The following is a 12,496-nucleotide window of genomic DNA, read 5'->3' on the forward strand; positions in this document are numbered from 1 at the left end:
TGGGCGCCACACGAAGTACTTAGGCTGCGACTCCCGACCATGTTAGTTTCTGTTATGAAGCAGTAACAGAAACACGGCAGCATCTTTTGCTATGGGGGCGCGGGCAAAGCAACCCAGGGGCAGTAACTGATAGTGCTAATTGCGCCTCTTGCCACAAGGACAGGGGAAGCAGCTCCCCGTGCCCCGGAGGACACCGCGTCTCTGATGGTGCATAAGGCACCCAAAACCCTACCGGACATTTCCAGCGTCCTGACAGTCCCCAGGGGCACACTCTCACACTCACACCCGCCTGTCCCCAACGTCCGTCCACCTGCACACCCACCCATCCACTGCAACCGGCCCTGCTGCTGTAGAGCTCTGTGCCTGGGAAAGGTGGAAGTCCTAGAGAGCAGGGCTAGAGGACCAGAGTTTTGCAAGGCTTTCTGAGGACAAAGCAGCCAGCAGACTGGTCCAAAGGGTGGCCTTGTATGAGGGCAGAAGGTCAGGCAGGGTGGCACCAGGGTTGTGGGGGGTGGGGGGTGGGGGTGTGCGGGGCATGCCACAGGGAGGCAGTAAAACCTAGGTGATGAGCACTTGTGCACTTGTTCCTCTTCCATCCCTGGACACCCACCCTGGCACCCCATCAGCCAAGATGGCACTGGGTACAAAGGGGCAGGAGTCAAGGGTGGAAGATGCACTTGTGACATCTGAAAATTTGCAAGCAAGGCTGAGTGAGGTTTAAGCAAAGAAGTGAAGGCTGTGGCAAAGAAAGCCTCAAGGAAGAAAGCTCCTGGTAAGAAAGCTCTGTCAGCAATGCTCATCCTCCTGCCAAGGTGTTCTCTGATTTGGCCACCCCACATTGGACTGCCCCCAACCCTGCTGCAGGAGAAACTCCAGGGTAGGTTCTCTGCCATAGTGCCAGCCTTGATGCTCCATTAAGAATAGAGCATGTGCTGGCTTGCCTCAATTAGGTTTGGTATCAGGCTTGCTGGAGTTCCCTGGAGTCACATCCCAGATAGCTCCTCTGGCCAGGAGGAAGCAATGGCAAAGGCCCTTTACCCTTTCCACGGGAAAAATACCCATCCATTTCTCCTGGCTCTTGCTGCCCCTGCAGTTAGTTGTGCTTCATTTCTGACCAGGCTTTCAAAGCGGGCAAAGCAACCCAGGGGCAGTAACTGATAGTGCTAACTGCGCCTCTCGCCACAAGGACAGGGGCAGCAGCTCCCCGTGCCCCGGAGGACACCGCGTCTCTGACGGTGCATAAGGCACCCAAAACCCTACCGGACACTTCCAGCGTCCTGACAGTCCCCAGGGGCACACTCTCACCCACCTGTCCCTAACGTCCGTCCACCTGCGCACCCACCCATCCACCGCAACGGCTCCTATTGCCCTGCAGGCCCAGGCCTCCTTCCCTCCCCCCCGCTAGGGCCACCCGGGCCCGGTGAGGCCCCGTTCCAGCCCCTCAGACCTCGAGGCCCCGGCCCCGTTCCAGCCGAAAGGGCGACGGACCGCCGGGAAGTCTCTGGCCTGGCCCTTACCGGCGGGCAGCACGCACCAGCCGGGCCGGCTCCCGGCAATCGAGGCCGGCGTCGTTGCTGCGGGAGGAGGGGCCGGGCGCACCCGCTCGGCCGCAGGCAGTTGCGCCCCCTCCGCGGGCACCCGTGCGGGTCCGAGGAGCCCCGGGGCAGCGCGGGCCGGGCGGCGGCACTTCCCTGGCGGGGGCGGGGAGGGGGCGGGAGGGGGTGGGCCTCGCCGGCAGGTTGCAGCCGCAAAGCCCCAACTGCCGCCTCAGAGGCACCATGGAGCTCCTGTCACCTCAGGGACACTAGAGTCCCCAGTGCCACTGAGAGACACCGCAGAGCCCCCAGTGCCACCTCAGAGACACCACCACAAGACTTCCACTGCCATCACAGAGCTGCCAGCACAGGGACACCACAAAGCCCTTGTTTGTATCTCAGAGCCACTATCAAACTTCTATTGCCTCCTCGGAGCCACCACAAAGTCCCCATTGCTACCTCACAGCCACAGGATCATCACTGAGCCACTACCATCACCCCAGGGCCACCATGAGGCTTATCAGTGGCCGAGTTTATGTACCCATGTGAGCAGTCACACCTAGAGGGTCATGTCACATGGAGATGCGTGACCACCACCATGTCCTATGACCTATAGGAGGAAAGTGGGCACTGAGTCCTGTTGGGAAGGCCCCTAGGGGAGGGCTTGCAAAGTTCGGTACAAAAGGCCCCTAGGGGAGGGCTTTCAAAGTTCGGTACAAAATGCTTCAGTGAGACAAGAGATGAAAGCTGAGCTGTTTCGACTGGCTGGGCCTTCACAAACCCACCAGGCCAGAACAGAAAGCAGACAGGTGTGTGAGCCACCTCACTCTCCACCCATGTGCTGTCGTGACTAATTAATTTCCTGACCTGACTTCAAAAGAACTTTCTGGTTCCTCCAAAACTCACTTGCAGTTGTTGCACCATGTCCTGTTTCCATGGGTGTTCCTTTGGCCTAGGATGGCCAGACCTAATCACTTGCAAAAGGCAGGTTCAAAGTGGCAGTGGTGGCAGTTGGCACAGCTGAGCATCTCTGTGCTATCTCATTCTCATATCAGTCCAAGCAGAGATGCTGTGCCCAGCTGGGCCAGGACAAAAGGTTTAGTGTTGTATTTCTTCCAGCTCTTTTTCTGCCATGAGCTCTTTTGAGGTCAGAGATCTACCTGTACTTGTGGGTGATGCTGAGTTCCCAAGAAAAAGAGTTCTCCAAGAAGAGCTTGCTGAATTGCTGCTGAAGCAGGCTGATCAGTGACTGACCCAGGATTTTCCCTAGTGCAAGGCTGTTTTAGGAAAACACTGCTCTCCCTATCCAACCAGCTAGATCACTTGGTGCGGTGAAAGCATAAGCAGACCCACAGTAAGGGAGAGAGCTCTTTTCTCACCCAGGTACCCAACATGAGAATGAAGCCAGTTTCAGCAAGTGTTAGGATGTGAGCTGGCACTGGAAAGGGGAAATACATGACGGGTGCTAATGATTCATTATGTCTCTGGAGCTCTTTTCTAGCAGAAGAGCCCAGCTTCTCTCTTGTATTGTCCATGAGCTGTTAGAGTCACCTTCCCCCCAGCCTCCACTTTCATCCCTTTGGCTCTCTTAAATCTGTTACAAAACAATGGCTCAGAGAACACTATTGCCGAGACAGCATATCACAACAAACCTCACTTCTGCAGAGAAAGGCCTTCCTCTAGTTATAGGAGGGATAATAAAATACCCCAAATACCAACTTCTGTGGCCCTCAGAGATGATGTGCTGGTTGTTTTGTCTCATCACTTGCACCTACTCAAGGTGGGTGGCAAGCCCCTTCAGATTTAGCAGTGTTTCCATACCCACACATTTTGCTGAAGGCGCAAATGATCCTCAAAGCACAAGGCCACTGGAGAATAAGGGCCTAGATTTCTCTGTCTCTACACCTACATGTGTTCCCACACACAAGATGCAGCATTCATCTAGAGTAAAACACCACATGTTGACAATGCTAACAGTACACTTGACAGAAACTCCTTAGATTGATCCCCAAAATGGAAAACCACCAGAAAGTCATAAAGCAGGAAGAGTTAGGGCAAGATCTGGCTTCCTGTTGCCTGCACCTTTCTTCTGAAGAGGTAATTTGATTCTGGGGAGGCAGTATCAATTCAGGTTCATCTTATATTCCTGCTAGTTTTAATACCTTCCTCAATGCAAGTCTGTTATCCTGAATTCAGGCAGGCTGAGACCAGAAGAGCAGTTCATAGCAGCCAGCATCAAGTTTGGTGTTTTCCAACCAGAGTTTTCATTGGAGCCTCAAAAAATGAATGGGATTGTGACCTTGATGCAGTGACATTTTGGTTGGCTAGCTTTCTCCCTTGTCTCCACTACCATGCTGCAGTAAATCATCTTCCCAAGGTGCATTCCTTCACATTCAGGTTTGCACCATCAACCCAGCCAGAAAGCTTCCCCAGGGAATTTGCAGGCAGAGGCTCCTTCTCCAAAGAAAGCGTGTAGAGAGCATGGGGCTGGCCAGAAGTAGGAAGATGCCAGTGAGGATGGACAGATGGGCAGAGTCCAAGGGCATGAGATTTCACACATCCAAGTGCCGGGTTCTGCACATTGGCCACAGCAACCCCATGCAGAGCTACAGGCTGGGGTCAGAGTGGCTGGAGAGCAGTCAGGCTGAGAGGGACCTGGGGGTGCTGGTTGACGGTAGGCTGAACATGAGCCTGCAGTGTGCCCAGGCAGCTAAGAGGGCCAATGGCATCCTGGCCTGCATCAGGAACAGTGTGGCCAGCAGGAGCAGGGAGGTCATTCTGCCCCTGTACACTGCACTGGTTAGGCCACACCTCAAGTCCTGTGTCCAGTTCTGGGCCCCTCAGTTTAGGAAGGAGGTTGACTTGCTGGAGCGTGTCCAGAGAAGAGCAACAAAGTTGGTGAGGGGCTACGAACATAAGCCCTACGAGGAGAGGCTGAGGGAGCTGGGGTTGCTTAGCCTGGAGAAGAGGAGACTCAGGGGTGACCTTATTGCTCTCTACAACTACCTGAAGGGAGGTTGTAGACAGATGGATGTTGGTCTCTTCTCCCAGGCGGCCAGTACCAGAACAAGAGGACACAGTCTCAGGCTGCGCCAGGGGAGGTTCAGGCTAGATGTTAGGAAAAAGTTCTACACAGAAAGAGTGATTGCCCATTGGAATGGGCTGCCTGGGGAGGTGGTGGAGTCACCATCACTGGAGGTTTTCAGGAGAAGACTTGATGGGGTGCTTGGTGCCGTGGGTTAGTTGTTTAGGTGGTGTTGGATTGGTTGATGGGTTGGACGCGGTGATCTTGAAGGTCTCTTCCAACCTGGTTTATTCTATGTATTCTATGTATTCTATTACTAGGGCCAAACCTGGGTGGGTAGGGATTGGTACTGATGGAGAAGCTAAGGAAGCCTCAATGATGACATTTCAGCAGTGGTGGGCAGAGGAGCTTGCAGTAGGTGTTTTTTGCACAACTGGTTCAGCAGATTTGGCCAAAACTGTCTCAAATGCAGTGCTGCATAGGACTGCAGGTAAGAAAGGCCTGTCAGCCACCAGTGAGCTGGGAAATTTTTCCAAGAAGTCTTTATGTATTTTACAGGGACCTTGATTTCAGAGAGTTAGTGGCAGAGGTGCTCTCACATATCCCACCCTCTGTCTCCCAAATCCTCTGGGGTTAGGCCCTTAAATTCCTCAGAAGCCCCAGTCAGATAAATGGCCAGATTTCAAGCAGCCTGAACTGACATGTTGACAGGTCATTTGTCAGAACATGCACAGGAGGCTTAGAGCTCTGTAGCTCCCCCAGCAATTATGGTGCAGGCACTGCCCCATCTTCCTAGGTGAAAGCATCAAAATGGAGCTATCAGTCTAACCACTGTCACCCAGGAGCGTGAAGGGAGGTGACTGTAGCCTCCTTCTTGTGCTTGACAGCCAGGACACGAGTCATCCCGGGTTGAGAGTGCCAGGGTCTGCCTCATGAGGATGCCAATATGCCCAGTCTGTACCGGGGAGGATGTAGCCTGAGAGGCGACATTTCCTGACACTCTTCAGAAATTTCAGAGATTCACATATAAACACTCTTCAGACATGCAAAGCACAGCACTCAGGAGGCTATAGATAGAGCCTGCTCTCTTCTAGGAAATTCATCACCCGCCCCCGGTGAAAACGATCCCAAAAGAACTGCAAAGCCACTTCTGAAGAGCTACGAGCGGTCTTACAACTCAGGAGTTCCTAGACAACATGGAGGGATTGAGGTCCTCAGCCAATTAGTTCTGAATGCTCAAGGGAGCTCAGGGGGATGCTCGGTTCTGTGTATGTAGGATAAGGAGAAATGACATGCACACTTTTAGAAGGGCTGGAAATTGCCCCTGAAGCTTCCAGAGGAACATTAAACTTTCCATGGCAGAGATGGAGACATCGTGGCTCCCTGCCACAAAGGCACTTACTGGGTGGTGTGAGGTGCACTGGTTCAAATCTGTGGTCTGGACCAGATCTATCAGGTTCAGCGCTATATCACGTCTTAGCAGGTAAGCATTGAAGTCGTCTGGGTTTCAGCAACATTTCCATCCTTTGCTGACAAACAGTAACAGATCCCTGTGAAAAGCCTTTCTTTAAGCCAACTGGCATTTGATCAAGGAATCCCCAACTTGTTCAGATTTTTTCCCACTAGAAAAAAACGTGCCCAAAGCTGGGATGTCTCCTCACCTGAACAGCAGCGTTTCAGAAGCTGTGCAGAGCCAGGCCTGAGCTCCTGAGCTGGTGGGTTGGAGAGAGCAACAGGCCTTAGAAGAAGTGTAGCACCATCAGAAGCAGACGTTCAAGCACACCAACATGTCAGAGTGGTGCCTCTCCATACAAGAGCACAACCCAACACTGTTTTGTTGGGGTTTTTTTTCATTTAGAATGGCTTCAAAACAAACCTTCTTGACACTTGTTCATGAGCTGATTTATTGAACCAGGTGCCAGCCTGACTTCCCGCCATCAATACTCAGCGCTCTTACTATCTGGGCATTCATATCATTTATCTGGCTGATTCATCTACTCCTGAAGTACCTTCTGATTCAGCACTGAATGTGCCATGTAAAGAGCCCTCTCATACATAGAGAAAACATTAAAAACTATTGGTGGGAAGCAAGAATCCCAAGTGTTTTCTGCTGGTTTTCCACCTGATTTTTGTGTGCAATTGATTATTGTAGAAATGTCAATATGAATGTGAAGACAAATATGTAACCCAGAGGTGGATGAAAGCGGAGTTTGAGTGTGACCCTCCGTTGCAAGTCAGCCTGCCTGCCCCCTTCTTGGTGTAAAGGCTTTGTCCATCCTGCAGAGCAGATTCACACTGCTGGGGATCTCAAGAGGGAGGAGATTTCTAAAGCCTATGGTTTAGCTTCTTCTAGAGCCCAAAGGAAGTGTCACCCACTCAGTAAGTGCCAAATCTGCGCTGGGAGCAGAGCTCAGAGTAGACAAAAGCCAAAGGCAACCGTGGTCATGGCATTGCTTGACAAATGGGAGAAAATGGGCAATCAAGTCAGGAGAATTATAGCTTCCAAATGCCTAGAGTCAGCCCGCTAACTCCCAGCTCTCCCCCTGCTCCTTCCTCTGCTGATGCTCCAGTCCCCATTCCAATACCTGCCAGGTCCTTTTAGAGAGCTGACATTTCCATTCCTGACATTTTCTGCAGCCCCATCTGGGAATTAATGGCCGGCGATGGGGCCGTTTATCATAATTAGTCTCATGAAGCTACTGAGCATCCAACTATTTTTCATCAGCGCCGAGGAAATAAACTGCAGAATCCAGTAGACGAGATGGACGATTTATTTATTGATTGATTTATTTTGGTCTGTCAGGATGCAGCCTGAAAGTTTACTGAGATGAGCGATGCTTGGCAGAGGCAGTGACGACAGTAGGGCTGGCTCACCTTGGGCGCACAAGCTGCAGAGGAAAGGCCCCCAACCCTCCTGGGACAGTGAGGAGGCATTTATTATCCTACATCTGCCCTAGCTTTCTGCTAATACAAAACAGCAAGCTGAGACAGGTTGAGCTCTGGCTGGAAATGCTTGGGAAGAAGCAATCACACAATGGTATCATGAATGAAGCCCATCTCCAGCTATGCCTTTTCTTCCCTATCAGGAAAGCAAAGTGAGGGTGCTGTTTACCCTACTGTCACAACCTGGTTATCCTGTACCGACCCTGGTCAGCAGGGGGTGAGCAAGGTTGTGCCAAGGTTCAAATAGTACCCTTGGCTCAGCACTGGTTAGGCCACACCTTGAGTCCTGTGTCCAGTTCTGGGCTCCTCAGTTTAGGAAAGATGTTGACTTGATGGAAGGTGTCCAGAGAAGGGCAACAAAGCTGGGGAGGGGTTTGGAGCACAAGCCCTATGAGGAGAGACTGAGGGAGCTGGGGTTGCTTAGTCTAGAGAAGAGGAGGCTCAGGACAGACCTTATTGCTGTCTATAGCTACCTGAAGGGAGGTTGTAGACAGGCAGAGGTTGGTGTCTCCTCCCAGGCAACCAGCATCAGAACAAGAGGACACAGTCTCAAGCTGTGGCAGGGGAGGTTTAGGCTGGATGTTAGGAAGAAATTCTTCATGGAGAGAGTGATTGGCCATTGGAAGGGGCTGCCTGGGGAGGTGGTGGAGTCACCATCACTGGAGGTGTTTAGGAAGAGACTGGATGGGGTGCTTGGTGCTGTGGTTGAGTTGATCAGATGGTGTTGGATGATAGGTTGGACCTGATGATCTCAAAGGTCTCTTCCAACCTGGTTAATTCTATTCTATTCTATTCTATTCTATTCTATTCTATTCTATTCTATTCTATTCTATTCTATTCTATTCTATGCTATTCTATTCTATTCTATCCTGTCCTATCCTATCCTATCCTATCCTATCCTATTCTATTCTATGAGAAATGACACCAAAGGGCTGCTGAACTGGGCTTATTAGATTGGACTGGAGCAGAGGGGAAAAGGCAAGGAAAATCATGTGGAAAATACACATCAGAGAGAAGGGATATCACCATTTCCCTGGCTTGAAATTGTGGATCTGTCACAAGAGCAGTTCCAAGTTTCTTGGCAGCAGGTGCACATGCTGCAAGGAGCTGTGGCAGGGGACAGGGCACTGCCATGTGGTCTTCTCCAGGTCACAGGCAGTGTGAAGCAGGGCAGTGCCATGTGGTCTTCTGCAGGCCACAAGCAGTGTGAAGCAGGGCAGTGCCATGTGGTCTTCTGCAGGTCACAGGCAGTGTGAAGCAGGGCAGTGCCATGTGGTCTTCTCCAGGTCACAGGCAGTGTGAAGCAGGGCAGTGCCATGTGGTCTTCTGCAGGTCACAGGCAGTGTGAAGCAGGGCAGTGCCATGTGGTCTTCTGCAGGCCACAGGCAGTGTGAAGCAGGGCAGTGCCATGTGGTCTTCTCCAGGTCACAGGCAGTGTGAAGCAGGGCAGTGCCTTGTGGTCTTCTGCAGGCCACAGGCAGTGTGAAGCAGGGCAGTGCCATGTGGTCTTCTGCAGGCCACAGGCAGTGTGAAGCAGGGCAGTGCCATGTGGTGTTTCTCTGGGCCACAGACTGTGGTGGGAACAGAGCAGCTCGGGGCTGGGTGAAGTAGGCTGTGCAGAGTGCAGCGGTGGCAGAAGTGGAGCAGCACAGCTTCTTCTGGTCCCCTCCTCCCTCCTGCTTTCCCCAGAAGCTCCCTGGTGGGGTGCCAGCATGGCAGGCACAGGGTGGTGGGTGGTGCCCCCTGAGCTGTGCAGGGTGTGAACCCCTGCCCTTCAGTGGTGCTGCCTGAGGCAACCAGAACGCTTGGGACCTCACATCCGCAGAAGGTGACACATGGACCAGCAGCTCCAGGACTGCCGTTTGGCCAGGTGTGCCAGGCCATCCTTGCATCTTAATGCTGCTGGCAGCTCACATGTCTCTGCCACCTTACTGAGATGCCTGGAAACAGAGCAAGCTGTTTTCTCACTCACTGTCCCACTTGGAGCAGAGTGAAGCTTATTGTTTTCCTTCACCAAAGGATTGACAGGAAAGTGGGGAGAGATCCCAGACAAGAGAGATGAGATTGGCATCCCCTGTGGGTAGGAGAAGGCCTCTTGGAAGGTCTGGGACTCACCATCAGCCAGCTTCTCTGGCAGACATAAGGTCCACTCTGTAGTAGGTAATGGTTACCGTGCCCTCAGTTTTACTGTTTAGGGGCCAGTCGAGTACATTGTCTGTGTTACTGTGAGCATCACAGAGCTTGCACTCCTCTCTGGGGATAGCTGGTCACTGAGCTGCTGAGATCCACCAGACCCTGTTCTCCCTCCTGGCTACTGCTGTGGGCAGGGAGCCTGTGCTGATTTCAGTCTACCATCTTTCAAATTTTGATCACCCCCTCACAAGTATTGAATAGGAGGAGAGGGCCAGCTTGCGAGGGGTCAGCTGCATTGTACTGCACCAAATCTGCAGGGCTTGCAGTCTGCAGCTGAATCTCTTCTGCCTGCAGCTCCTTTCTGTCCAAGCAACAAATAAGGATTGCAAGGCTGCGTGGAGCTACCTGGATTGAGGCACGAAGGCCCTCCTAGGCTCCTAGCCTCAGCGTTTCTCTTCGCTCTATATCCACGAAGAGCCACAAGGTCTTGCTGCAAACCCACACCACCTCAGTGCTCACCTGCAGCATGCCCACCTCCTCTCCTGCAGGCTGATTAGCAAGAGCTTTCCATCCTGAGGTTTGCTATGCAAACATTGAACGTTTGTGTTTAAATATTGCACTCTTCTGCTGATGTGAAGCTAGTAATTACAGCCAGATGGGACCTGCCTCACAGGCAGACACAGGGCCCACACACTGCTGGGTGGTGGCTTTTTTTGTGTGTGGTTGATGGTTTGGGGTTTTTTGGTTGTTGTTTTTTCAAAGCCATGTGGCCAGCCACCAGTAGGAAAATCAGAAAAGCTGAATGTCATTTAAAACAATGGGGGGAGGGGGGGTTGGGGGGGTGGGAAGAAAGAAAAAGGCCTTTCTAAATATATATCATACAACATATTCCAGGTGAGCACTAACTGTTCCTGGCTGCAGTGCCTGGCAGCCTCCATACTATACCTGGGACACGTTCCAAGCCAGCATGCTTGAGCTACATGTCCCTCTGGGCACAGCATGGTGATGCCATGCACTGATTTGGCATTAGCACCTCCTGCAGCACCAACAAGGTCTGATCCTGCAGAGACTTCCTCAGCTGAGGGAGAGCTCTTTTTGCACAAGGGTCTGATGCAGTCTGTCCTGGCCCCTAAAAGCGTGCTGCAGTCCCAGGGCCACCACACTGCTAGCATGGGCTTACAACTAGTGCTGCCTCCTCACCTGCTAACTTGAGAGATCTCCTTTGCTTTGCATGCCTGCACACATTTCTGTCTTGCACAAGAAATACTTCATTTTTGACCAGCTCCAGGATTTCAGATCTGATTCTGCTCAAGGCAAAGCAAAAACATTGTAGTGAGTGGTGGATTTTTTTTCCCCCCTGGATGATAGTCCAGTCCATATTCACATTCAACATCTGATTGTATTTTTAACGGACACTCCTCTCCCCTACACACCAAACAGACCCAAAAGGCAAGCAGGAATATACCAGTCTGAGCAAACACCTAGCTGTTTGTCCTGCCTAACACCTGTGTTATGCATACACACCACCAACTGCCCAGGAAGGAATCCCTCTCCTTGCTCCACAGCCCTGATCAAGTTCTAGCAGCTATGGTGATGCAGATACTAGTCACCAACAGCTGCCTGAGAAGGAGGCTGAATGTGGCTCATACTTAGTCTAAGTAGCCTGGTAAAGCAAGTACTGCAGGTGACACCACTCTAGGGGAAACAAGCTCTAAAGGCTACAGCCTTTTTCTTTGCAAATCGATTAGTCAGGCTCTGTTTAACCTCCGTTTTCTCATGAGCCTCTTCGTAGCAAATGCTCTCAGGATGTTCCCAACCCAAGTGGTGCAAAACCAGAGCCCAGTCTCCTCCTCAAACAGCCAGAGGTGTTTAATTCCTCAGGACAGCTGCTGGGCTGTATCCTCTGTGTTGCAGCAGTCATTGTTACACAGCTCTTTGCTCTCCTGTCCGATGTATGAGGTGTCCTGCAGCCAGCCTGGCCAACAGAGTCAGGGGAAGAAAGAGAGAAAGCAGCAAGCAGTAAAATAGAAGGAAGGAGGTCTAGGAGATGTAACAGGAATCATTGTTTTGTGGGAAACTGTAGAGCCTAGCAAACACATGCTGTAATTCGAGACAAGTGCCAAGCCCGGACAGGTTTCCCGAGCAAATCAGGATCAACCTCGGTGAGAGGAGAAGGGAGCAGGTGATATGCAGAGGGAGGCAGGAATTCTCCATAGATCCATCCAGGAACTCACACCAAAGCTCTTGGACCCCATCCTCTGAGGCTGGCTGAGCAGATAGGTGCCTGTGGCCATCTGATTCATGTTCATGATTCCTTTGCTTTTCTGCTACAGTAATCTCCCTTGTCTGCTGCCTTTCTGAGGAGCTGCTTCTCACACTCCCCCTGTGCTATACAGGCATCACAAGTCTTTCTCGAGTAGAGCTTCCCAAGGGAACTTATTTCCGCTGTCATATACTCCAGGAGTGTGTTATGGGAAGGATGTTATGGGAAGGGAAGAACTCAACACCTCTCTGCTTTCTGCACCCAAGTAGCAGAGGTTTGGCATACCATTACCAGCCCTTGTTTCTGTAGTAACCTTATCCAACACTGCATGGGTCTGTGGAAGCTGTGTTGTACTCCAGTTGCCTTCATGAATAATGGATCCCCACTACCTTCCCTCTCCTCTTCGCTGTTAGATCCCATTTCATGTTGGGCATGTCTGGTACATTTGCTGCATCCCTGGGGTTGATCTAAGCACTCTGATTCCTGGCTCCAGTTCCTTGCCTAACCAAGATGCAAGTGATACACAAGAAGATATGAGGAAAAATTCAGGTGTTTATTGGTAGAGGCATGAGCAGGATCTACCTGTTGGGTTTTGCA

General features: G+C 51.7%; 1 protein-coding gene across 1 annotated transcript in view; it reads right to left on the bottom strand.

Moving 5' to 3' along the window:
- The window catches only part of DNAH1 (dynein axonemal heavy chain 1), a 134,007-nt gene that overhangs the window by 89,522 nt on the left and 31,989 nt on the right, over nt 1-12,496 (bottom strand). The window contains 1 exon segment of the mRNA XM_054178053.1: nt 1,448-1,691. Coding sequence (XP_054034028.1) covers nt 1,448-1,691 — 244 coding nt within the window.

This window comes from Dryobates pubescens, chromosome 1 (assembly GCF_014839835.1).
Source record: "Dryobates pubescens isolate bDryPub1 chromosome 1, bDryPub1.pri, whole genome shotgun sequence".
Taxonomy (NCBI): domain Eukaryota; kingdom Metazoa; phylum Chordata; class Aves; order Piciformes; family Picidae; genus Dryobates; species Dryobates pubescens.